A 27,991-nucleotide genomic window follows, 5' to 3' on the forward strand; every position below is an offset into this window, starting at 1 on the left:
AGACTCACAGATATAGAGAACAAACTAGTGGTTACCAGCTAGGAGAGGAAAGGGAGAGGGGCAAGATAGGGGTAGGGGATGAAGAGGTACAAACTACTATGTATAAAATAAATAAGCTACAAGGATATATTATACAGCACAGGGAATACAGCCAATATTTATAATAACTATAAATAGAGTATAACCTTTAAAAATTGTAACTATGTTGTACACCTGAAACATAATATTGTACATCAACTAAACCTCAAAAAAAAATCTTCATAAATACCATTTATAATAGTTTCATAATTCCATTTTTCAGATAGGCTATAATTTATTTAACCATTACTCTATTGCAGGATACTGGTGTTGTTTTCAAATTTTAATATTTGAATTATAATATCTATTTGTTCTTTTAAATATAAGTATTATTGTTATTGTTAAATATCCACTAATCTATGGACAAATGGAAAAGGAAACACTGTACTGTAAAAACAAAAACTATCTGATAACTTCTGTATTTCAAAAAACTTTAAATAAAATGAAAGAACAACAGAAGAAACTGGAGAAAAAGATGTTTGTCAAAAAAAAGGAAGAAAATTAATATCCCCTTATATAGAAAAAGCTCAGACAAATCACCATGGAAAAAACTAGGGTCTGAACAATGAAAGGGAATAAATGATTTATATAAAGTACAAATATTTAATAAAATATAAAAGTTCAACATCACTAGTAATTAGATTACATTAAATTTTAAATGAAAAATTATTTTCCATCTATCAAGTATAAGTTATTCAATTAATCATTCATTTGCCTTTATTGAAATATTTAACACTGGTGAGTGGATGTCAAGACAGACACTTGCATAAACTGCTGATGGAAATACAAAAATATATATGATAACCTTTTGGGAAAACAATTATGTGTATCAATAGTATTAAAGCTCCACTCATCCAATGATTTAATTCACCATCCAATGAAGAACCTATCCTCAGGAAGTAATCCAGTATTAGAGAAAATGCTTTATAAACAAAGATGCTTATCAAACTGTTTAATAATACAAGGAAAAACTTACATTATGTTTATAAAGCTGATACAAGAATGAATAGGTACAACCATGTACAAAAGTATAAAAACACTAGAAACATACATATTAAAAGGGGTAATTTATCCTGAATGAGAGGGTAATGAAAATTTTTTGACTTTTTATAATTTTCAGATCTTTTGAAATTGGTATGCATGTTTTTATAATCAGAAAGCCAAAAGAAACCCTATATCTATTAATGTATCCATCTCCTCATTTAGACTGGATATTCCCTTGAAAGTTAAAGATGGTCTCTTTTCTCTCCAATTCTCAGTGTCTAGTATTGTGCCTTATGAAGAGTAGACTTTTAATAGCTACTTGTAGAATGAATTAATCTTTAACATCTGCTAATAAGGATTAGTTAGCGGCAAACCACAATCCCCCTCTCCAGAAATATCAGCTTTTGTTAAAAGTTGGCATCAATTTAAAAATGAATTTTGAGAACAAGAACCATACTTGAGTTCTTTCAATGATGAACTGTGATGAATGTTATAGTCTAAGTAAAACAAATAATCTCTGTAAGATGATGGCTATTTGATATCTTTTAACAGTCTTTTCTTTCTCTTCATTCTAAGAAGTAGTAAAACCAAAATGCAGCCAAAATACAGGTAGCAATGGTCAAGTAGCAGCACAGAGAGAAGGTTCTTGAATTTCTTTCAGAGCAAGATCTGCAACACCTTGTCTTGTCATTATAAGATGAGAATTTATATACATGTTATTAATTAAATTATGAATGCTATTACAAGTGGATGAGATGATGTTTTCTAAAGAATTCTGCTTAAATAAAATTCACTGTCCAAAAAGATTTATTTATTCTTTTACCTTGCCTGATTCAGAAGTCATATCAAGATGTAATTAAGGACAAGGAAAGTCTCTGAGGACAATAAATAATAGCTTATTATTCAAACTGAGGAAAGGCTACTCTATTTCTTAGGTAGTTTAATAGCACTGAAGCTCCAGATAAATTCTACTGTAGCGAACATGGTGTTGCGAATGGCAGGGAGCGTGCGGGCTACGGTCTGCAGCCTGCGCGCCATCTCTGCGCCCAATGCGCCCTGCCCGCCACAGCCCTGGGGACTGCGGGCGGGAGCCGGCCGGGTGCTGCGCACCGGCCCCATTCTGTCCGGTCGTAAATTCACAGACAAACATGAATGGGTAACAACAGAAAATGGTGTTGGAACAGTGGGAATCAGCAATTTTGCACAGGAAGCTTTGGGAGATGCTGTTTACTGTAGTCTGCCTGAAGTTGGGACAAAATTGAACAAACAAGAGGAATTTGGTGCTTTGGAAAGTGTGAAAGCTGCTAGTGAACTCTATTCTCCTCTATCAGGAGAAGTAACTGAAATTAATGAAGCTCTAGCAGAAAATCCAGGACTTGTCAACATATCTTGTTATGAAGATGGTTGGCTGATCAAGATGACACTCAGTAACCCTTCAGAACTAGATGAACTAATGAGTGAGGAAACATATGAGAAATACATAAAATCCATTGAGGAGTGAAAATGGAACCCCTAAATAAACTAGTTTGAAACAAACAAACAAACAAAATTCTACTGTATATATAATACTATGAAAACTCACTTGATATCACAAATTTTGACTATTTCTTACCTGGCAAAACATCGCTGTTACTTTCACAATGACTACACCCATACATTTACATTTGCTCTACCACCACCTGTAACTCACTACTTCTGCTGTTTCACTAAGGCATTGCTCTCATTATCCTTTTTTTTTATTCACACAATTATACCTCTAACCTTTAAGCTGAACCATCACCTTTTTAAGAGCAGAGTCTTTACTGTTTTAAAGGTCTTATGGTAAGTAATTTCAGACATTTTGATTCATCTGAGATTATAGGTGATCAACTCCTGGATGGACCATATAGTGGGTACCCCAAAGTGCTTATATGAACAAGATGTGTACAAAGAGAATATTCACTACTAATTTTAGGAAAATTGGTATACAGTGAAGAACTCACCTGAGTATAGAAGCCACTAGCTGCCTCTAGGAACAGAGAAAGGTTTGCCTGAACTTCACTCCGATTCGGGTTTGCTCGATTCTTTGCCTGGCCTTGTAGTGTTGTGATCTGATTCTTAAAGGCATGATTCCAGCTGAAAACAAAATGTAATTCTATTTGGTATAGCAGTGACTCACTGGGCAGACACTGGTCCCCCTGAGAACAAGAAAGAACTGTTTGTTATAATTATAACACACTAGACAGTAAACCTGCATTAAAGTTATTCACTTAAATAACTTTATGCTCCCCTTTGAACAAGACTAGACAAGCAGTAGAATGCAACTGACCTTAGTAAACACTTACCAAATGTTCGAATAATCAGACTGTGGCTTCAGTTATTAATCTTTTAGGGCTACTAGACTTAGAACCTATTTAGGAATCCTGGCACAAAATTAGAACTACAGTGGCAAGACCAAAGTAAAAGCAAGCTATTAACAAATTTCCATACATTGCACCATTGTGTCAAAAAATATGTGAGTGCTCTGTATCAAGTGGCATGTCTGGGGGTGGGGGTGGGGGAGTTTTTTTGGTAAATATTAAGCCATATCTCTTATTTCTCTAAAACTTATTTCCCACAGCACTCAGTTCTAGCTCTATTTAATAGTTTGTTTATTTCTCTTGGGGTTAATATTTTCGTTAGAGCTTGAAATATAAACTCATTTTGACATTTCAATTTTGGCTATTCAAACTAAGAAACAACACAATGCTGAAATATGGCACACCAAAATCCTGCTATAAAATGCCTTTCATTAATCAAATTGTATAGAGAATCATTTTAAATTCAGTTATGGTGAAATACAGTCACTCCCTAATTTGGAAATCACAGGGGAAATCACAAAGAAACAAAACAAAAAAAGGGAACTAGGATGGAGCGAAGATATTACTGGCTGAAGGAAGCAAACACAGATAGATAAAGGGTTTACAACCTACCTGAAAAGTACCTAATTCTTTATCAACAGCAGCTTTTGAGGCTCTTTTGAAGCACTGGGGTTTTTAATGATTTATGAGGGTAATCAATCACTCCCTCAGCATTTTTGATGCCATCTTATCCATGACTCTAGTATCAAAAATATGGGTTTGAGTGGTTGTGATTAAGCTCTATTACCAGATCTCCCAACAATATAAAGGTTAGGTGTGCAATATAGGAAAAACTAATCTTCACCACTACTTAGGGTAACAGGCTTATTAAAAAGAATATTCTTGATTTTTGATTTTCCACCAGGCTAATGTCCTTGTTCCAATTTATAAGGCAAGGCCTTCCATGAAAGACATTTATTTACTCAGTTGGGGATCTGGTCATCTGCTATTTCACCCCTAATAGAAAGAATGAGTGGAATAGCCTAAATATACAAAATCTTTCTCTAGTCTTATTAGGGGGGAAAAAAAGGAAATACCTATTTATTGGATTAAAAGGAAGAACTTTCCTTACAATGTAAACACATTTTCCTTTGGGAGAAACTTATAGAATCATATTTATCAAAGAAAGCCTACTTCATATTTCTTTTTTTAAATCATGGCTCAAATATAGGACTGAATACAATACAGAGAATCCAAACACTGTCTCTTAGTACTTGAAACACATACAAATTTGTTTTTATGATACGCCCTGAAGACCTTAATAAAACTCAACTCTAAACATTTCTCCTCTTGCTACCTAAGACTGTATCTAAAGTAATATCAATGGTCAAATATTTTGTTCAAAAAGATCACAAGTATTAGAATTTCTTTCCTTTTTTTTTTTTCATTGAAAAAGCTTACTCTGAAATAGGTTAAAAAGAAACAACCACATTGTTCTCTTCTATTCTAAAGTCTTGGTGAGATTCCTGATCTTACAGGGACATCCCAAATGATAGTACTTACAGATCCTGTTCTACTTTCTTGTCTAAAGCATATTCCAAATCAGTAACCAGCATCTTCTGGTACAGGTCCTGCAGAGCCTGCCTGGATGTCCAGACCTCGGCTGGACCCAGCTTAGAATCTGAGTAACAAAACAAAAACATAACAGTAGACAGATAAACAGATAGTTAAGACCATTATGCCACACCAGAAATTCCTTCACTCTCCATTCCCCAAAGCAAAAACATGCTTTAAACAGATATCACAGATAGCTGCAGAAGTTTTATACTACTACATTTCAGATGACTTTCACCTTTTGGCTAATGACTACATCTGTTTCAAAGTGCTTCTGTATTTGTCTTTTAGTTTTGAAATAACGCCATGAAATGAAAAAGGCTTAAAAAAAGAGAATGGTTCACCCTTTGATCTTGGTTTGGATTTCTATGCATTCATACCATAGGAAGCCATATGCCTCATAATAAGTCACCCCATTTGAAATAATGGACTGCCAAGTTGGTCTGTTTACTCTCATAACTATATCTCTTTGTCCAAAGCAGCTTTTCTCTTTTTCTTTTGAATCATTCTCACAATTGTCCTTACAGAATCCTCCTGTCAGCTCACAATCCAGCAGCTGTTTGGGCATTCTGCTATTACTCCTACTCTCCTATGTATGTCAAGCCAATAAAGTCTTGACAGTGAGTGTTATTTTAACAATCGGTAGACTGCTTGCCAAGACACTTTTGTGAGCAATACATACTTGCTATTTAATGTAAATGAGGACCAGTAGCAGACAGTGATTAAACTGCTCAAGAGGCCAAATGAGAGACTGGGTGCAAGGTGAAAGTCAGGCTATAACTATATGTAATACCAAACTGGGGCCATATTGTCTGCCAGAGTCCTACAAGGCACATTAGCCTTTCCGATTACTAGGCTTATGAGTGCAATAATTGACAGTGAGCTGCCTCAATAGAAGAACTTAATAATGGACTTTGCAATTATATATTTCCGGCTGCTAGTTAGCCTGTCTGGTTGCATTTAGTATTTTGCCACTGCACAATGGCATAATCTTCACTCTTCTTTAGGTCTGCTATTAGTATCTAGAGCCAGCATAATCCTATTCTGCACAGAGAATCTCCCAGACATCAGAGTTAATCCTTACAAGAGTTTGCTGGCTACTAAAAAATAGGGTCTATTTTTTGGTATCAGGTTCTCAGTCCCTTCCTTATTAAGCTTTTAATGACTAAATAAATTGATTTATAGATTTATTCAACCCTGCTTCAATTCACTGATTGCAGGAAAAGGAATGTAAGGGATCATTAACTGACTTATCAGTGAGACTGTCATTTAAATGAGGAGATTTAATATCTTAAGGACAGGTCACCTTCTGGGCAGGTCAAATGTCCCCTACAAAAGTCAAACCCTAAGCCTACTTACTGAGGGTGTTCAAGAGTTAAGAAAATGTAAAAGGTATATAGATGGCTTAACATGGTTCCATGCACAATTTCTGTCACACAATATAGATTATGTTTACAATGCCAATACAAGAGCATAATACAGTAGCTCAGAGCTGACATCAGAATCCATAGTATGGAAGATGATGACAGTTATGTTAATAATGGGAAGAACTATAAACCTATAAAAAGTGTTTTTGGCTTTTTTCCCCTTTTTTTTCTTGAGCAAGATGACAATGAGATTATCTAAAATTCTTAGAACATTAGCCTGCAATTCTAGAGGTTGAGAAGAGATCTAAATAGCCCATTTCCTCTTGGTTGTAAATTTTGGCAGGTATGCTGCTTACAAGTTTAACTCTTCTTTGCAGGTTTCACTGCAGAACTAAAATCTTCAAAAATTAGGATGAGATCCATTAGCACTTACTGTTTTTTTACATTTTAGGATGGTTATAGAAAGCATATTGCTGTTATGCTGTTACAGAGAACATATTGATCACTACATAGTTATTGCCATATATTTCCTTATTTTGGAGTTAAATTCATCTGCTCCTTTTAGTGACTAATTCCAGTTATTCTTTCCAAAACACCTTGGCTGTTATTCAAAACAAAAAAGGTGAGAAAAGAAAGAAAAGTGGCAAGGTAGCTCATTCAATTTCAAGGACTTTCAATTTGCAAGAGTTTTCCTGCAAACATTTTTTTCTGAAGGTTTACCTACTATTCAAGTTTGGGGAATTATAAACACAAAGATATAAATCTAATACCATGAGATATTTGTGTTTATATGGTATATGAATTATTTTTTCTGCATCTCTTAAGTAGCTGATAAGTATTTTATAAAAATTAAATGAGTATATGCATTAAATTAAGTAATATTCAACTCAGTGTAGCAAAGATTACATAAAAATGCTGACAAGCCATCTAAGTAAGAATTCAAAGTATAAAAGCAATAAATATTTAAACGAAATAGTAAGTTATCATCCCCTCTGGCAGCCAGGACAGTACTACAAGTGGTATAATAAGATGATACACTTCCCTTAAGTTAATGGTATAAACTAAGTTGTGAAGAACAAAAGAGCTAGCCAGTACCTGTCATGTCAGCCTTCAGGACTTCTGCCTGCCTGGAAAAGGGAAAACGAATCTCAGTTAGAAACAAACTAGGCCCACCCAACATAAGGAACACTAACAGTTAAGTAAAATTATGTATGACAGTAAGAATGTGTAACAGCTCTATTTGTGGCACTGCAAACAGTGGCCCTGCTTTAATGTTTAGAGTAGCGTTAGATCTTGGCAAATTGATGCCATTGCTCACAAGTTCACAGGGTCATCGCAAACTCTTCTACTGAGTAGAGTTCATTTTCTTACTGTTTACCTCCAAATTTTCCTTCAGTGAGGCCAGGAAATTCTATGTTTCTCAATTCACTAGCCACTATAACTATTTCAAATCTCCATTCTCCCCAATTCTTTTCGGCAAAGGACAGCCCCATACCTCAGGAAAAACAATGCCCAGTTACTAAACTTCCTACAGTCACAGAGCCCTCTTCTTTCTTACTCTTGTTAAAATACTAGCGGTACTGCATCTCTTACTTAAGACCAGTAATTACACTTAGGTATGCTCTTTCTAACCTTTTTAAGGATTCCTGCTCCTTTAATTACCCTCTCCCCTCTTTCAATAATTTAAAAACTTCCCTCTCTATTGGATCCTTCTCACAGTATTTAAACATGCCCTATTCTCTCACAGATTTTAAAACCTTCTATCCTAGATTTTCCTCTAGCTGCTGCTTCTTTTCTCTCTCCCAAATTCTTCAAGAATTGCCTATATTCAAGAGGTCCAAAACTGAACTCATGACCCATCCCCACCCCCATGCTTGGTTCTCTTTCTAGCGTGTTGTACCTTAGCAAATGTATCATGGCTTTCCAGTTGTGAAAAGCAGACACCTGGAAGTCATCCATGATAACATTCTCTCAAATCCCTGGTAATCTATCAACTCCAAAGAATTTTACCTACCAAATACATCTTGAATCTGGAGCTCTCCCTTTACTTCCTCTTCAGTCACTATAATTCAAGTTACAACCATCCCTTGCCTGGACTATTGCAAAGCCACCAAATTGTTTTCTCTACTTCACTCTTGTCTCACTTCATTCTGCTCTCTCCACTGCTATCAGAGGGATCTTTAAAAAATGCAAATCTGACCTCACCAATTGCACACTTAAAACCCTTTAATGATTTTCCACTGCTTTTAGGGTAGAAACCAAGATCTTTATTAAAGTGGTCTACAAAGCCCTCTGTAACTGAAGAGAGTCTCTGTACTCTACTTCTACCATTATGCTCTTCTCTCCTTGATCTCTGTGTTCCAGCCCCTGGACTTCTTTCTGGATTCTCCAATGTGCTTGGCTCCCTTGACTCTCAGGGCCTTTGTAAAGAAGAGTCCCTTTGCTAGGAATACATCTTCCTCCTTTGTCTGGATAATTACTCATCCTTTGTCTCAGTAGAGACATTACTTCCTCAGGAAGCTTTACTTGAACCCTGCATACATGAAGGATATTCCTGTTTTATGCTCTCAAAGCACTTGTATTTTTTCTTTACAGTGTATATCACAGATTTTAGGAATGCTCACCATCACAACTTTGCCTACACAGTGGGCATTCAATACATATTTTTAAGTGAAGAAAGGAAAAAAGCTAAATCATTTTCATATACTCTAAAAAGGTAAGTATATAAACTTACGAGATTTCCATTTTTAAAAACAAAATTTGACATAAAAGCTAGAGAATATTTAGAGATTCTAAAAGTTTTACTGTAAATGCTTTATGTAATTTATTATTTGGTAACAATTGTGAATTTTAGTTTCATCAAAACATAACATGAATCTTTTTTTATTTTCTTAGCTTTTAAAAAGATATCTATATTTTTTAAAAATTAAGCTTTCAAATAGAATCACAATAGGATGCTATAGAAACCACAAACCACAAGAACTATCAATATAAATGAACAATACCAAATAAACAGCTACACTTAGTCCTAAAAGGTAACATCACATCAAATTCCATTATCCATAGAGCCTAGCTTGAGTGTTAAACTTTTGCCGTAAAAAAAAAAAAAAAAAAAAAAAATCCTCACAAGGTATTTGATTTATGCCCTTAAAACCTAAGATCATACTTAGGAATAGCACACATCCTAACCTAGCAACAACCTCCTCTCCTCCCCCACCCCAAAACCCTCCTAGAGTACTAACTTATGAACCTTATACTGAGACAGCCAACTTTACTTATGCATCTCCACTGGATTCAATACCTTTCATTCTGAGCTGCAAAGTTACAAAGGACATATTTCACAATGCTTCCATATCTTAGCTAAAAATACATACTCTAGTTTATACAAGATACACTTAGGATCATGTGTCTAATGATTGTTTTCTCTTTCCAAACAAGATTTGCTTATAAAGATGCACAAATGTCATCTTGGTATGCTAATATCTGCCTAACGAGGATACCAATTTCCAGTCAAATGAAGATCATATTGAGCATATAACAGGAACTATTTCCAAATAATCTGCTTCTTTGATAGGCCATCAGTAAGAGAAGAACTATAATTCTAACAGTTTCTGGAGCAGGCTTCTAGGCTTTGATAAACAAAGATCAAAATTTCACTCTACATTTTTATACACTATAATCTGCCCAAGAAAAATGTAAAACTAAAAATCCAAACACTAACAAAAGGGCAAAAATGTCATAAAAACTATCTGACGTGAATGTTCAAGCATTTTGAAATTCCAAGAGTTCTGATTACTTAGTAACACAGGGGAAGAGATGCTCCTCTGTGCACAGTTCTCTCCTAGGTTCTGAAAGAGACGTGTGTTAATGACTAAAATAACCTTGCTAAATTGAAATGGTGAAAAGCTAGCTAAATGGAAAATGTAACAACCCTGGGAGATAGCTACTATGATTCCCATCCCATAAACAAGGAAGTTGAATCTCTGAAATGTGAAATAATTTGTCCATAGTCACAAAGCAGTTAGGTACAATTAAGTACAAACTTAGTTCTTTCTGATTCCAAAGTCCAAGTCATTTCTATTTCTTTTAAATTAGAATTAAAAAATTCTATGACATAAAAAGCTAACATAGACTTATCTAGGTTCAGTTTTGTGCTCTGTCAATTAAACCCTAACATTTAAGTCAACTAGTCTAAATTAAAAGATCAGTTCAGGGACTTCCCTGGTGGTCCAGTGGTTAAGAATCCGCCTTCCAATGCAGGGGATGTGGGTTCAATCCCTGGTCGGGGAACTAAGATCCCACATGACGCGGGGCAACTAAGCCCGTGCGCCACAACTACTGAGCCTGTGCGCGGCAAACTACAGAGACCACACGCTCTGGAGCCCACGCGCCATGCACCACAACAAAGAGCCCACACGCTGCAATGAAGGGCAACGAAGATCCCATATGCTGCAACTAAGGCCCCACACAGCCAAAAATAATAAATAAATAAATAAATAAAATAGATATTTTAAAAAAGATCACATTAGGAAATAAATACCTGGGATTTTTATCAAAAGGACCACAAGAAGTAAAATTCACATTCTAGTGCAGTGGTCAGCCTGTGGATGAAACTCCCTCCTTCACACTGGATCAATTTTTATAAATAAATTTTATTGGAACAGTCACGCCCATTCGTTTACATATTGTCTATGGCTGCTTTCTGCTACAAGGGCAGAGGTGAGTAGCTGAGACAACAATCACATGTCTCACCAAGCCTAAAACAGTTACTATCTGGGCCCTTTACAGAAAAAGTTTGGCTCTCCTGCTTCAGGGAGTACTTCATCAAAAATGAGAAGTCGAATATCTGTAAGTTCCCAAACCAAACAGTTTTCCCCTATGAGGAATCATCAATAACAGTTTCCTCAGACTAAAGATCTATTTTTATTCATTAATGTCATAATCTTGTCACAAAGAAGACTATGTTAAAATATAGTCTCATGTAATCAGAAAGTTAGTACTTGTAGGCCATGCTATATTTCTGATGGAATTAATCTGCAAATTGCTTAAAACATGGTTAGGCTTATATATTATTATCCACTAACTCTTCCTTTTTCGGTGTACCAAAAATACCCATTTAGATAGGTGAGAGGGTTAAACTAAAAATTATCTCACAAGAAAAGGAATCCCTATCCTCCCACCCCTACACAACTTTTAGTTTTTTTAAATAATGTATAATATACAAGAAATCAAATCAATAGATATGTGATCTTATACCAACTGCTTTCACAAAGATTAGCACAAAATTGGCTATTTGATTATTTTACTTTTTTATAAAGAAAAAATACTACACCTCAATGACCTACTGGTTTTGTTAAAGACCAATATTGTTAAAGATTAACGTTACAATGCTTATATAAAGAGATAATAGTTTTTAAATGCTTCCTCTTGGCTTCTAGAAGGTGTGGCCACATGAGATCCTTTTTATTCTTACTTTAAGCTAAAGGAATTAATGAAAAGAATGAATGAATGAAGAATCCAAGAACTAAAATCATCATGCCTTCAATAATAAAATAGCACTATTAAATAGTTATAAAATATAAAGCTTTCAGAATACTAAATATATTGTCTTAGTTCGTAAATAATAAGGGAAATTAAGCATTTCTATCAAACACTAAAAGAGAAAGTCATTAAAAGGCTGAATAAAGTTTGAAACATTCAGTGATAATCAAATATGTTTAAAGCTAACCATCTGAAACAATACTCTTGGAGAGAACATGATCATCAAGATCTATAAATACATTTAATGCATTCTAATGCACTAGGTATACTAAAATAGCTAACACTATATTTAGCACTTATTATTGCCAGACACTGTTCTGAAGTAAGGGCTTTCCATAAGGTAATCATTCAATCCTCACTATGTACTATTACCGCCCCCACTTTATAGCTGAAGAAACCCAAGGAGATAGAGATTAAGTAACATGCCCAAAGTCATCAAGTTAGCAAGTAGTAGAGGTAGCATTTTAACACACTAATTCCAGAGGCTAACTCCTAACCATTGTATCATAGTTCCCCTGTTATACAAGACTGTAAAGGGAAAAAAAAAAATGGAATGTTTGATAGTAATTGCCCAAAGAATTGGGGTTTTCAAAGGTTAAACATTTTATGGTAATTTTTTAATAATGTCACTAGAGGAAAAAAACTAATTAATGGTTATCTTCTTTAACAAATAGCTTGATTATACATAGCACTGATATAACAATGCAAGGTAACAAATACAGGATAATCTCTCTATGATCACACATTAATATTCATGGTTTAAAAATATAGGACATTTCCAAATCAGGGGCCGATACAATGAATTCCTTTTACCTGGCCTCCCAACCCCCTTTCTCATATGAGCAGAACACAGGAATATAAGCCAATATCCTCTAAACTCACAGTTGTTAAGGAAAGGTAAATCAGGCTCTTTTGTTCTGGGAGGTAATGCTAGAGCAACTTTTTTTGGAAATTTAAATAAAAGCCACAGCAGGTTTTATTCCAAGATAATTTGTTTACCTATTTCCATAAAGTACTACAGAGTATTTGGGATAACAGTAGCCAAAAATTATGACCATAAACGTAATAACCTAATGATAATTATTTGTGTTAAATAACAAGCCAGACAGTAGACACTATAAGGTGAGTGTGTGCTTACACATGCAGACACACATGCACATATACACTTAGATCTTTAAGATATCACCAAGTCTCATGGTATTAATCAGAAAAAAATAAATCACATCACTCTACTGTTGAATTTCACATAGAAAAGAACATCTAGGGAAGATGCTGCTCCTAAAGGAGCTTTTCTCAGTAAGAGATAATAAAAATACTAACTTGCTTTCTCTCTTTATGGAACGTTTTGGCACGAATTTTCAAATCTCCTGACACTCCACTGCTCTATATTACAACATTCACTCTACAATCTATACAATTTGAATATGTGTACCTAGTTTTATAAAGGGCCATTTCTGGTCTGGGAATCTCAAAGTATGAGAAGGAGTTATTCTTCCAGGCAGAGAAAATATCACAACAATAAAAACAAAGCTAAGCTAGTGAAGGAGGTAGATTAATGGATCAAATGCACAGTAGGAAGCTACAGAAGATGAGCTGGAGAATCAAGGCAGAGAGCAGACTGTGAGGCCTTGTATGACACGTTAAGGAGCTTAGATTCTATCTTTTAACTACTAGGAGAACAGTGCTGAGTTTTAAACAGGGGCACAGCATTGTCAGAATTGCATTTTTAAAAGACTACAACAACAAGATGCACGGAAGGCGGATTTTAAAAGGGCGAGACTGGAAGAAAGGAAGTGATAATACAGATGAACAGAAAAGCCTCGATTCAAGAAATATCTGGAAGTAAAATCGCAGGAGAAAGATAAAGCAGAGGAAACAGTCTAAAATCATTCCCAGATTGTTGGCTTGGACATCTGGGTATTTGACAAAGTGGGGGTGAGCAAGCAGACACTTAAAGATGAGTGTCAAGCACGGGGGAGACATCAAGACCAGGGATACAGTGTTGGAGTGATCAGCACAGCGATGGTAGTTAAAACCATAAGAGTAAATGTAATTGCCCAGCAAGGCAGAAGGGTGGTGCTAGCTCCCTATCTTCATTTTTAAGTGGCAGATAAAAGAAAGACAGCCCATGAAGAACACCAAGAAGGAACTACAGGTGTACGAGAGCAAGAGAAGAGTGGTATAGGGAAAAGAAGAGGATAAAAAGGAAGAGTATTCAACAATCTCAAAGGCAGTGGATAAGTACTATAAGGATTGGAAAGTGTGTTGGATTTGGTGAAATAAGAGTCAATGATAGCCTTGCCAGAGAAAGAAAAAATGTCAAATTGCAGTGAGAATGAGGAACAAATGAGAGGGAGAAGTTTAAGGCAACTCTTAAGACAGCGGGCTGTGAAGAGAAAGAGAAGAGGGCCACGGGTAAAGAGACATTTCTTTTTTTTCAATGGGAGAGACTTGAGCATGTTTAGAATGAAGAAAAGAAGCTAGGAAAAAGGAATAGCTTGAAGATATAGGAAAGAACAAAACTAACAGAGCATGATTCTGGAAGAGATGAAAGACTGGCTTTGCAAAAGAGGCAGGATGAAATTGGAGGAAGGTAAGATTAGACAGAAATAATGCTAGGAAAATTTGGGAGTAGTGCAGGGTGGAGAGATGTCCAGAGAATTCACTGCTACATTGCCTCAAATTCAGAGATAAAGTAGGAGAATTGGATCAGTGTCTGAAAGTAAGAGGGAGATTAACTGAGGAGAATGGTAAATCTTTGAGCTAATTACAAAATGAACAGGCAAAAGAACCTGAGAAAAAGTGATGAGTGCCATATGGATTAGACACAATGGAAAAATGTGAGGAAGAAGGTTAGGCTATATCCCTAACACCAAGAATAATGCCTGGTACGTCATAGCTGTTCACTAAAATGTTGCTGAATTAATGAATGGTAAAATGTGCAGCATACTTGAGGCAATTTTATGTAACACAAAATGATACAGAATAAAAAAGACTTGGCCCTGAATCTGGGTTTCTTACATATTAGTAGTGCTACCTTGGAATTTCTTTCCAAGAAACTTCAATTTCCTCATCTATAAAACAGGGATACAAACTCCCTTTCAGAGTTGCTATCAGGAATGAATAAGACAACAGGTAAGTTACATAAAAGAACATGAGTGATAACTCCTAGAGGGAGGGTTAATCTGACTATGACTTGAATACTTCAGTGACCACCAAATTACTTTTGCTAATCTAGTCACTGACAAAGGATCCTTTCTGAGGCAACACACTAGGTTGAAGAAGACAACATTCCAGGGTGGAGGTCAAAAATCCTACATACCACCACATAATGCTAAGTGACAAAAGAGAAACTGTTTGAATGTAATAATGACCGCATTCTAGTATGCACATAAAATAAAACCAGAGATTGATACATAAAAATTGCAAAGAATTTATATTATTGTACTTTTTGTTTCTCCCCAAACATTAGTTTTGATTATATAAAACTTAAAAAGTCACACAACTAGGAAGTGGTAGAACTTGGGTTCCACCCTGCAGTCTGGTTCCAAAGCTCATAAGCGCTACACAGTAAAGCAAGTCTTCTGGAATGGCCTGCCTATAGGTGTCACTGTCATAGTATCAACTTGTAGGGGCAACTAGCATTTCTCATTTAAAAGCCCCATCTCTTAAGATCAAGCACCTTCACACTGTCATTTGAACTGACAGATACAAGCTGCTGTGACAAGAGTTAACCTGCAGAGGGCTTCTCTTGTATACCATCATACACCTATTTCTATAGGCACCTAGGAGGCTTGACTGCATCCAGGCTGACATATAGAACCAAGAACTGATGTTCCCTGCACTCAAATCAACTGCAATATATGTAACCCAAAACATAGGAATTTTTATTCTAAAGGATAATCTACAAGATATATCACATGTCCCTATGCTTATCATAAATATTCAGAGACCACATATATAAACATAAACATTTCTTAAATTTAAATGTTTAAAAATTTTCCTTGAACTATAAGATATAAATGCTCATGACAAAGTAAACATGCCAAAGTTCTTATGAAGCCACATAAGTTTAAAAAACAAACAAAAAACCCCAAACCGTTAGCACTCCCCTCCCCCATCCTGGCCAACATCAAATGCTTCAGAAAGCTTCTAATTCTTGTACTAGTGTTCATAGTATATGAATACTTTAACATATATCTCTAAAAGGAATACAAACATGTAGAAATCCCTTGTAATTTTCATCCTACCTAATATTACTTGATTTCAGATGCTCCTCTGATTTCAAGTTTCCGGTCCTCATCTGGGACTTAAATGAAACGTTTTCTCCCACAATGACTATCTGCAAGAACATCCAATTTCTCATAAGGTAGAATGGTTTAAGACATTCTAGATAGAGGAGAGGAGGAAAATATGAGTTAACCCACAATGACAGAGAACCCCCTTGAAGAAAGTTAAATTTTCTCTTTATTTAAAATGATCTAATGTCAAAGGCAAAGGGAAAATATCAAAGCTTTTTTTCCTTTTTATATTTAGTTTCTTTAGAATACACATTTTAAAATCCTGTTTTGTATATTTCTAAAATTCTAGTTTGGGATCGAAGTGTTATCCTAATCTCCCTCCCTGCCTGAAAGCTGAGTGATCTCTATAAGACAGAAACCAGTTACCCAGCAGGGCTCTTGCAGCACCAAGGTGAGAGTGCCCTGTAGAACACAGGAGCAGATGGTTGGTCCAAACTGGACTGCTTATGGAAGGAAAAACATGTAAAGTAATTAAACCACAATTATAGATGGTATAAATAATGCTTACATTCTAAGACCAGCTGAAAACGGCAGGTTTTAGATCTTCATTCACTCACTGAACAATGAATTGGTCATTTCTATGTAATAGATACAGTGTTAAGGACGAGGTATACAATGATGAACAAAACAGATTATAGTTCCTACCAGATTTAAATTCTAATGTGGACACAGACCAACAAGGAAAGAGGAAGCAGTAGAAAGTAGTGGTTAAAGGCATGGGCTTGGGTATCACGCTGCACTCAATGGCATGCCGGGAATAACTCAAGCCACAGGAAAGACATAGCACAATTTCTTAGAGACATCAAGTTAACTCAAAGATTTGGACAAAATAAATTAAGTAATTATTATTGAATACTGATAACTGCTTACATTTAAAATTATTATGTAGCAGATTCTATGCTAAATGTTCTATACACCTGATCTCACAGAATGGGAATATAAAATGTAGTAGTTAAGTACCTTATGTTCAGACTGCCTGGGTTCTAACTATGCTTTGCCACTTATTAGCTGTATAACCTTAGGAAAATTGCTTCTCTATGCCCCAGTTTTGTCAGGAGTAAGAAGGAGATAATAAAAGTACCTTCTTCACTGAGATGTTCTGAGGATTAAATGAGGTAATAGAAATAAAACACCTAGGATTGTTTCTTGTTAAATAAACCCTCAAAACTGTTAGCTATTATTGTCATTATTATCATTATAGGTATTATTACTCTTCCCAAGACTCCTATGATGTAAATGTTGTTATTATCCTTATTATAAAATTAGGATACTGAAGCTAAGAATGCACATTAATCAATTCTAGAATAGAAGACAAAGTTATTCACAATTTTTAACAATAAAACACGAGTCTTAGGAGAAATTTCAAACATGCAGGAGGTCTATGTGGACTTTGGCTCCATACTTCCAAAGCATGTGACTTTAGTTGTACTTCAGTGAAAAAGACTAGGAGAAAATACCTCATGACAAAACCCAAGCTCATTAGTATAGTCTCATGAATGCCATAGGGGTTTGTTTAAATATTATAAATGTTTAAAAGGTAAAAAGGTCCCTGAATGAAAGAATAAAATTTAAAGTGAATATATAAAGAAAACTAATAATCATTGGGGACCTAGGTAAATGACAAGTGGATTACATAAACCATTATCGATTTAATTTTCATAGCAACCTGAGGTAACTACTATTTTCCCAATTTTATAAATAAATAAAGAAACAAAGGCTCAGAGATTTTAGGAAACTTGCCCCAAATCACAAAGATAGTGGGGTTCAAATCCAAGTGTATCAGAATTCCAGAACCTAAACTTCGTTTATTCATTATTCCATGATGCAATACAGACCTCAATTTTCAACAATTCACATGTTCAAAACTAAACTGTGGAACCTCCCTGGTGGTGCAGTGGTTAAGAATCCACCTGCCAACGTAGGGACACGGGTTTGATTCCTGGTCTGGGAAGATCCCACATGCCGCGGAGCAACTAAGCCCGTGTGCCACAACTACTGAGCCTGCACTCTAGAGCCCACGAGCCACAGCTACTGAGCCTGTGCATCATAACCACTGAAGCCCGTGCACCTAGAGCCCATACTCTACAAGAGAAGCCACCGCAATGAGAAGCCTGTGCACTGCAACAAAGGGTAGCCCCCAGAAGGCAACAAAGGGTAGCACAACTAGAGAAAGCCCATGCGCAAAAACGAAGACCCAATGCAGCCAAAAACAAACAAACAATCAAAAAAACCCCCACTAAATTGTGACTACTTTATTGTTTATGATTTTATTCAGAGTTTGCCTATTTAAAAGCATAAGACCCACCCATATTCCCCTTTTCCTTAAACCTGAAAAACTCTTCTCCAGGAAATCTTATTGGTTTTAGCCTCTGGTATATATTCTGTCCCAGAGGTCTCTCTAGTTCTTCTTCCCACTCTCTTCCTCCTCATCACAATGCAAAACAAAAATCCTAATTTCTAGAAATTTTTGATCAATAAGACAATTGACAACACAGGTTTACTATATTGTCTTACATAAATTATATAGGAAAAATAAACATACACGGACTTCAATGGCAACAGCAGAACATTCCTTGGAGTGACCCTAAGTCATCACTACAAATAATTTGCACTGCAGCTTAGGGCAAAAGCTATTCATAGAAAGAGTTCCTGAATACATGGTAAAAAAGGGGAGGTGATATTTTTGTGGACAAATCTTCATGCTATACAACTTTCTTAGATACCATCTAAAATAAAGATCAAACAAATTTTATTATACTCTCCCACACTGCTCCCCAAAGGAAAGATACAGCCTAGCCTCACTGTGATTCCAACATCACTCAAAACCCACTTTTTAAGTTCTTCTTTGCTAAACAAGAAGAAAATAAAAAACCAAAAACCTCTTTAGTTGCAAAATGTACAGTAAATAACATACAATTCTATAGCATATTAACAAAATCAAATTACCAGCTCACTTAGGCAACAGATCCAAAGAAATTAAGAGTTTATACCATATCTGGCTCATATCAATTACACAAAAAAATATCTGAAAAGATAATGACGGAATATTTTCCAAATCTGATGAAAGTTATAAACCCAGATATCTAAGAAGCTCAATAAAGTTTGAGCATTTGAGCACAAAAGAAAACCATACAAAGGCACTGTAATCAAATGGCTGAAAAGCAATGATAAAGAGAAAATCTTAAGAGCAGGCAGAGAAAAAAATAGAGATAAGAATAATGGCAAAATTCTTATCAGAAAAAATGCAAGCCAGAAGATAATGGAATAATATCTTTAAACTAGTGAAAGAAAAAAAAAAAGAACAAACCCCAAATCCTATCAATCTATAATTTTATATCCAGCAAAAATATCCTTTAAAACTGAAGGTGAAACAGACATTTTTAGAAACACAAAAGCTGAGAAAATTTGATGCCAATAGATCAATACCATAAGAAATATTAAAAACAAGCTCTTGAGGCTGTTAGAAAATGGTACCAGATGGAAACCTGGAACTACACAAAGAGATGAGGAGGGTCAGAAATAATAAATATGTAAGTAAATGTAACTTTTTTCTTCTGTTTTTTTTAAAATTATTTTTTAGTTTATTTTTTTAATTTTTGGCTGCGTTGGGTCTTTGTTGCTGTGCACGGGCTTTCTCTAGTTGCGGCGAGCGGGGGCTACTCTTCATTGTGGTGTGCAAGCTTCTCCTTGTGGTGGCTTCTCTTGTTGCAGAGCACGGGCTCTAGGCGTGTGGGCTTTAGTAGTTGTGGCACACAGGCTCAGCAGTTGGGGCTCGCGGGCTCTAGAGCGCAGGCTCAGTAGTTGTGGCACACTGGCTTAGCTGCTCCGCGGCATGTGGGATCTTCCTGGTCCAGGGCTCGAACCTGTGTCCCCTGCATTGGCAGGCGGATTCTTAACCAGTGCGCCACCAGGCAAGTCCTAGTGCTTCTTTTTTTAACCAGGTATAAGGCACCATGCTAAGAACTTTTACTCTGTTATCTAATTTATTCCTTCTCAAACCCTAGGAAACATTATTTCCATTCTAACACTGAGGAAACTGGAATCAAAAGGTTAGATAACTTACCCAAGATCATACACCCAGTTTTCAAACTCAGGGCTGCCAGAAAGTAAAGGCCTTACTCTCTTTTTTTTTTTTTTGCGGTACGCGGGCCTCTCACTGTTGTGGCCTCTCCCGTTGCGGAGCACAGGCTCCGGACGCGCAAGGCTCAGCGGCCATGGCTCACGGACCCAGCCACTCCGCGGCATGTGGGATCTTCCCAGACCGGGACACGAACCCGTGTCCCCTGCATCGGCAGGCGGACTCTCAACCACTGTGCCACCAGGGAAGCCCTCTTTTTTTTTTTTTTGAGGAGGCCTTACTCTTAAATCACTATACCTTTAAGTGCTGTACTTGGCTAATGCTCATATTTGGAGTATCAGGCTAAACTTTCTGATAATATAGCTCCACTTTTAAAAGCAAAGTAACACACTGACAAGGTAAATCCCATGAGAGATAACAGCTTTCGATATAAGAATTATCCTGAACATAACAAGAAAAAGACAAATAGAAAAAGTACCAAATTCAGAGTTAGAAAACAAAACAAAACAAAACAAGGAAACACGAAGACATAAACAAGGCCAGAGCAAAGAGTCATAACAGACATTAGTAAACTGAAATACATTCATACATGCTTTGAATGAATATTCATCAAATATATGCAAAGATTCCACTATGTATCAGGCACTGCGGAGGCCTTAGGGATACAAGTGTTAGCAAAACAGTCCCTGTCCTCAACTAAAAAAAGAGTCTTTGGAGTTAAAAACAGAAGCCTTTGGTGACCTGACCAAGTATAGCTTCAGTGGAAAGGTAGGGGTAGAAACCAGAGAACAATGGGTTGAGGGAGTCAGTATAGACCATGCTTATAAGGTGATAAATGGGGAAGATAAAATATAGAACAAATGCTAGGGAAGGACAGGTTAAGGGAAGCTTACTCAAATGTTTATGACAAAGCTCCAATTAAGGAGGGAAAAGGTTGAATATAAAAAAAGTCTATGGTCTTCCCTGGTGGCACAGTGGTTAAGAATCCACCTGCCAATGCAGGGGACACGGGTTCGAGCGCTGGTGCGGGAAGATCCCACATGCCAGTGGAGCAACTAAGCCCATGCTCCACAACTACTGAGCCTGCGCTCTAGAGCCTGTGAGCCATAACTACCGAAGCCTGCGCACCTAGAGCCCATGCTCCACAGCAAGACGGCAATAAGAAGCCTGCACACACAACAAAGAGTAGCCCCAGCTCGCCGCAACTAAAGAAAGCCCGCGCTCAGAAACGAAGACCCAACGCAGCCAAAAGTAAAAAAAAAAAAAAAGTCTATGAGATCCAGAGCAAAAACAAAGAAAACCACCTTAATAAGGAACATGAGAACCTTTTCCTTTCTAAGAGCGACAGAGGCAAGGACTAGTAGAGGAAGGAACAGGAAGCAGATCAGTCCCACCAAAAGGTTTTTATTTTTATGTTCAAATAAAGACCATTTGCTATGAGAGTAAAACTCCAAGAAAACAGCTAAAGTTTAACTACTGTAAAGAAATGGGCAAAACTGGGGGGAAAATCAACTGATATTGAAGTGGAAGACTGCATTTAAACAATTGGCCAGTCTGTAAGATTTTTTTTCCAGTGAGGCTATCCGTAATAACCAAAGAAGCATATTTTCAGAATCATTCAGAGCAGATTTTCCTAGACAAGTGAGCTGGGAGGACAAGAGGACTGAGGATACTGGTAAGACAGGTTAAAGCAATATATCAAAAAATGGGCAGAAGAGAAAAAACAGGAGGAAGAAAAGAAAAAAGCAGGAAGTGACTAATAGCGAAAAATTTGGAATCTACACTGGAAGTCCTGAACAGAGAAGCAGCTGGATTAATGCGGATCAGGCTGTGGTCAAAATGGAATGGTTGAATGTAAGACTTTAGAGGTAGAAGAATTCTGAAGAATAACGAAGTCTAAGATATAATATGGACATACATAAAGGTTAATATATTAAAGAGAAAGATTAAGAGAGAAAAGAACAGAAAAAGGAGAGCTGCATTTTAAAGAGTGTTCTAAGAAAACATCAGTTCTATGAGCTGTGACATAGCTTTGGAAACACCAACCTCTATCTCCCTCTTGGAGGTTCATGATACACATTAGCATGTTATAAGCTATGAGAAGTCTTAAATAAAGAATCCAGTTTAACCCCGTATTTTGAAATTTATTTTGCCTTGGATATACTGAGAACCCTAACATGTATGAATTTCCCGTGTTCAGCGGAATACACTCTGGGTGGGAAATGCTAGAGTATTGGATAGACTTGTCTGTGTGTAATACAAGAAAAGCCATCAAGGAATCCGCTTCAAAAAAAAAGGTGAGATCATGAGACTTTCAGTACTGGTGAGGATGTACAGAAACAGGTACTTTTCAAACACTGCTAGGGCCAGAATAAACAATACAAACTTTCTGGCAACATCTACCAGGCATTATTTCCCTATTGCTGCTGTAACAGATTACCAGTAATTTAGTGGCTTAAAACAACACAAATTTCATTCTCTTACAGGTCTGAAAGTCAGAAGCCTGAGTGAGTCTCAGTAAAAATCAAGGTATCACCATGGCTGTGCTGCTTTCTGGAGGCTCTAGGGAAGAAACCTAGTTTTTGCGTTTTCCTTGATCTTGAGACTACCTGCATTCTTTGGCTTGTGACCCCCTTCCATTCCAACAGGATGTTATCCTCTGTGGTTCTTTTCTTTTCTTTTCAATTTATTTATTTACTTATTTTATGGCTGCTTTCGGTCTTCGTTGCTGCACGCGGGCTTTCTCTAGTTGAGGTGAGCAGGGGCTACTCTTCGTTGCGGTGCGTGTGCTTCTCACTGTGGTGCATGTGCTTCTCATTGCGGTGGCTTCCCTTGTTGTGGAGCACGGGCTCTAGGTGCGTGGGCTTCAGTAGTTGTGGCACGTGGGCTCAGCAGTCATGGCTCTCAGGCTCTAGAGCACAAGGTCAGTAGTTGTGGCACACAGGCTTAGTTGCTCCACGGCATGTGGGATCTTCCTGGACCAGGGCTCAAACCCGTGTCCCCTGTATTGGCAGGCAGATTCTTAACCACTGTGCCACCAGGGAGGTCATGTCTCTCTGGTTCAGATTCAGATTCAGAATCTGGTTCAGATTCTTCTGCCTCCTTCTTCCACAGTTAAAGGATTCTTGTGATTACACTGGGCCCACCAAAAAATCCAAGATAATCTCTTTATTTTAAAGTCAGCTGATTAGCAACCTTAATTTCTTTCCCCTTGCCATGTAACATAATATATTCATAAGTTCTGGGGATCAGGATGTAGACGTCTTTTGGGAGGCGCGTTATTCTGCCTACCACACTTAACAAAATATTTTGAAATGTGCATATCTTGTCATTCAAATAAGCATGCACAAGAATATGTGTGTACCAGGATGTTCATTACAGCATTTTTTAATAATAATGAAGTATTGGAAACAACACACATTTTCATTGTTAGGAATTCAGTTTAGAAAATTACAGTACTCCTGTAATTTTCAGCATGCTGACGTTTCCAATGATGCTTTAGATATATAATTATGAACATGTCTTTGATAAAATGTCAAGTGACAAAAGAAAGATTACAAACTATATAAATGAGAACAATCCCAGTTGTTAAAACTATATACATACATATGTTTATACAAGTATGTGAATGCTAATATACATATAAAAAAATAACTGAAAGGCTACACAACCCTGGATGGTAGGGTGACTGTAAGTTCCTGTGTGCCTGGAACAGTCCAGATTTATGCCTGATGTCCCAGCAATAATTAGCACTCTCTTTCACTGTTATATGATCACTCTTAAAATTTTCTGGGTTTTGTTTTGTTTAAAACAAGTATGTATTACTTTCCTGGATGTAGAAGTGGCAAGAACCAGATCTATATTACATGTGAAATTTTAAAAAACTAAAGTAATTTTTAAGAAATATGTTTTCTAATATATGAATCTGCAAACACTAATTGTGAATCATCTAAATCATATATATATTATACCACTTGACAGCATCAATGGCAAACAGATACCAAAAGGGAAAATTTTTCTTTTTTTTTTTTTTTTTTTTTTTTTTTTTTTTGCGGTGTGCGGGCCTCTCACTGTTGTGGCCTCTCCCGTTGCGGAGCACAGGCTCCGGATGCGCAGGCCCAGCGGCCATGGCTCACGGGCCCAGCCGCTCCGCGGCATATGGGATCCTCCCAGACCGGGGCACGAACCCGTATCCCCTGCATCGGCAGGCGGACTCTCAACCACTGCGCCACCAGGGAGGCCCGAAAATTTTTCATTTTTAAGAGCACTGCCCAAGTGTGTACAGTGGACAAGGAGGGAGCAGATTAAGGCCAATGTCAACTCTGCCACTAATGAGGTACTCATTTTCCCTCTCTACAAAATGCCAATCCAGTTATGTAAGGTTATAGGATAGAAGAACTTAAGAAGACAATTATATAAAAGCATTCTGAAAAGTATAAAGCACTAGTAAAATGTAAGATGATATCCTTGAAGAATCAAACAGCCTACTTCACAGTTAAGACCTGTCAACTACCTTATACCCATCTAAGGCACAACTGCTGCCAACCAACTCAAAGACTACAAGTTTTAAGGTATATATTCATACTCAGAAATGCAGAAAATGAAAACAATGCATAAATTAGGCTCTTTACCCACCTAGAACTATGGTGGGTTTTATATATACATCTTCCCATGTAATTCTCCCAATACTTCTATCATTGGCATTTTATAGACAGGAAAATACAGAGCAAAGAGCTAAAACTAGAGAGGTTTAAGGTCACACAGCAGAGCTGGGATCTGAACTCAGGACAACCTAAATACATATTAGGCCAATCTTAATTCAAAGGCTTTGCTCATTCAACTCACTACACTATGTTGCTTTCATAGGAAGCCAAAAAAAAAAAACCCTGTATGGGTTTACAGACAACCTAATTAACATATTTTTAATTAGCAAGTGACTAACATGTTAACATTTTCAGAATCTATGACCAATATGCCTTAACCTTTGAGTTGTGCTTCTTAATATTCTGACCTTTCTTCATGGAAAAGCAAAGCGAAACTAATGATTATTTTAGACAAATAATATTATTATTTCAGTTATCTAAACTAAGCAGAATTTTCTTTTCTTTTTTTGGGCCGCGCCGTGTGGCTTGTGGGATCTTAGTTCCCTGAGCAGGGATTGAACCCGGGCCCTCGGCAGTGAGAGCACAGAGTCCTAACCACTGGACCGCCAGGGAATTCCCTAAACTAAGCAGAATTTGAGAAATATGTATTTTAGATATTAAAACACAAAATTTCCACTTTAAAATATCTACACAAACTGTGTATGTGTGCAGAAGTACAAAATTTTGCAGATGCCCTAAGATACTTTTTATATCCAAATTCATCCTGTGGTGGTTCTCTTAGCACTATGCTTTTTATCTTTTCCCACCAGCAATAAAATAATTTTCAGGTAAGTATACCTCTAACTCATCTTTTCTTTGAATACCATCTTCCAATTCCATTTTACTCTGATTATCTTATATCTCATCACCACACAGTATCTCAAAGAAAATTTGGTTAGTTGTTGCCTGGTGAAGAACTAAATAATAATTCATGACCTTTCTAAGAGGCAGTATTAGTAAAACACATTCTAATATAATATATTCCAACTAACATAGCACTGAAATAGTAGGGCTTTGGGAAGAGGAGGGATGCAAAAAGGACTCAACATATATGGTCAGTGAACCCATGGAGTTTCTGGAAATAGACTGAGGATATTAATGCATCAATACAGCAATTCTTTAAATATAATAGATTTCAGAATCATGCTTCTCACTTAAGACAGACACTACAGAAGGGAAAATGCCATCAAGAACTGTGGGAACAAAATGTTAATGATCAAAAAGGGTCTACAACGGTTTTTTTTCTTTATGACAGATTTGAAAAAGTTAAATCCAAAGAGACTTCACTTAATGTTCTGATCTCATCCCCCAATGCTACAGAACTCCTTTCCGCACCTCCACCTTCCACGTTTGATCTCAACAGGTGAGGGATTCTATAAAATAAGTCTATAAACCCAAAGTTATTTTCAGAATATTCATGTATTCATTAAAACTCCCCCCATAATAATTTAATAATGTTCCAAATAACTAATTTTTGCCTAAGATGAGGCTACTGTCAAAAATATGGAAAGGAAATTTAAATATTTATGTATATTAAAGGAAGTACTAGAGGCATTACATAAATTTCTCATCTCTTCATATTCTAGTAGAAATATATACAACAAACATCAGCCATTTAAGTATAAATTACTCCCATAAGACTAATGAAAGGTTTATTGAAAGAGAACCTTAGACTCCCAAAGGAAATGCAGGATGAGATTTAGAGTTCCTCCAACACACGGTCCCCAAGCATTTACTCATTCCGCCTGCTACATTCTTCCCTTCTTCCCCCCCCACCCACTGGAAAATAACTTTATTGAGATTCTACCAGCTGTATAACCTGTTCTGACATTAGGCCCCTTCTTCCTTTGCAATTTGGTCCTTCTTAAGTGGTCCCATGAACGCTTTCTTCTCCTCCACAGTCTGGAAGCAGCCATGGCCAAATTTGGAGGTGGTGTCAATAAACTTGAGGTCAATCTTCTCCAGGGCCCGCCGTGTGGTCTGCACCAGCAAGGACTTGCGAAGGGTGAGCACTCGCTTCTTGGTTCCCACCACGCAGCCTTTGAGCATGACAAAGTCATTGGTCACTTCACCGTAGTGGACAAAGCCACCCAGAGGGTTGATGCTCTTGTCAGACAGATCGTAATCAGTAAAGGCATTGTTCTTGATCAGTTTGCCATCCTTGATGAGGTAGCCCTGGCCAATCTTGTCGATCTTCTTGTTGATCTCGGTGTGGTGATGGTAGCCTTCCTGCCTGGCCCGAGCCACAGAGAAGGCCACCCGTGCAGGATGCCACGCCCCAATACAGGCAACCTTGCGCAGCCCCCGGTGGGTCTTACGGGGCAGCTTCTTGGTGTGCCAACGGCTGGTGACCCCTTTGTAGCCTTTGCCCTTGGTCACCCCAATGACATCAATCATCGCATCCTGCCCAAACACTTGGTTCACAGGGACCTGCTGCTCTAGCCTCTCTCGGGTCCAGTGCAGTTTTTCGGCCTCAGTGCCTCCGTTCACCTGGATCTCCATGAGGTGGGCCTTCTTCTGGCGTAGAGGAAGCAGGCGCATCTGGGTGTGGGCAATGACACAGATGACTTGGCAGTACTTCTTCATGCTGCTGAAGTCCCTCTCCAGCTGCTTCTTGCCATCTACATCCTGCCACTTCTTGCAGTATTTAGTGAAGGCCTTCTTCTTAGATTTATGCCAGTTCTTATAGAAGCGCCTTTTGCATTCATCACTGATATGCTCAGCAAAGATGGTCTTAAAGGTCCGGAGGCCTCGAGGTGTTTCCACGTAGCCCACAATGCCCACAATGACCATGGGCGGCGTCTCCACGATGGTCACAGCCTCCACAACTTCCTTCTTGTTCACCTTGGACCCTGGCCTATCGACCTCCCTCACAATGTGGGTCGTGCCAGCCTTGCAGCCGAGGAAGGCTGTGAGGTGCACGGGCTTGGAAGAGTCATCCTTGGGGAAGCTCTTCACCTTCCTGTGGTGCCGGCTGCTGCGCTTCCAAGGCAGAAAGCCCAGGGACCCATGCCTGGGAGTGGAGAACTTCCTGTGAGACATCCTGCCATCGGATGCTGCCGGTAGG

At 37.4% G+C, this 27,991-nt stretch overlaps 3 protein-coding genes across 12 annotated transcripts in view; 1 reads left to right on the top strand and 2 right to left on the bottom strand.

The window, feature by feature from the left end:
• Positions 1–27,991, bottom strand: part of SMG7 (SMG7 nonsense mediated mRNA decay factor) — a 72,348-nt gene that overhangs the window by 33,076 nt on the left and 11,281 nt on the right. For 5 of the 10 annotated variants that reach the window (XM_082616069.1, XM_082616065.1, XM_082616072.1 and 2 more), the window contains exons 2-5: positions 16,153–16,291; positions 7,457–7,488; positions 4,944–5,061; positions 3,045–3,177 (exon numbers count right to left, since the gene is read on the bottom strand). In XM_082616069.1, coding sequence (XP_082472195.1) covers positions 3,045–3,177; positions 4,944–5,061; positions 7,457–7,488; positions 16,153–16,268 — 399 coding nt within the window. In that variant the 5' untranslated portion in view covers positions 16,269–16,291. The remainder of the gene's footprint in view (positions 1–3,044; positions 3,178–4,943; positions 5,062–7,456; positions 7,489–16,152; positions 16,292–27,991) is intronic. The other 5 variants (XM_082616068.1, XM_082616071.1, XM_082616074.1 and 2 more) reach the window with 2 other exon arrangements.
• Positions 2,045–2,569, top strand: LOC309800037 (glycine cleavage system H protein, mitochondrial-like; the record flags this gene model as incomplete). Its single annotated transcript, XM_082613847.1, has 1 exon — positions 2,045–2,569. The coding sequence occupies one exon, from the start codon at positions 2,045–2,047 to the stop codon at positions 2,561–2,563; it is 519 nt and encodes a 172-aa protein (XP_082469973.1). The 3' UTR covers positions 2,564–2,569.
• On the bottom strand, positions 26,702–27,984 carry LOC309801138 (large ribosomal subunit protein uL3-like). Its single transcript, XM_082615579.1, has one exon. It carries the CDS (start codon positions 27,964–27,966, stop codon positions 26,755–26,757), a length of 1,212 nt encoding a protein of 403 aa, XP_082471705.1. The 5' UTR covers positions 27,967–27,984; the 3' UTR covers positions 26,702–26,754.

Source organism: Mesoplodon mirus, assembly GCF_964341445.2.
Source record: "Mesoplodon mirus genome assembly, chromosome: 3".
In the NCBI taxonomy this organism is placed as follows: Eukaryota; Metazoa; Chordata; class Mammalia; order Artiodactyla; family Ziphiidae; genus Mesoplodon; species Mesoplodon mirus.

Excerpts from the sequence above, each read along its gene's own strand:
- LOC309801138 (XM_082615579.1), bottom strand. The coding sequence starts at position 27,966 with ATGTCTCACAGGAAGTTCTCCACTCCCAGGCATGGGTCCCTGGGCTTT.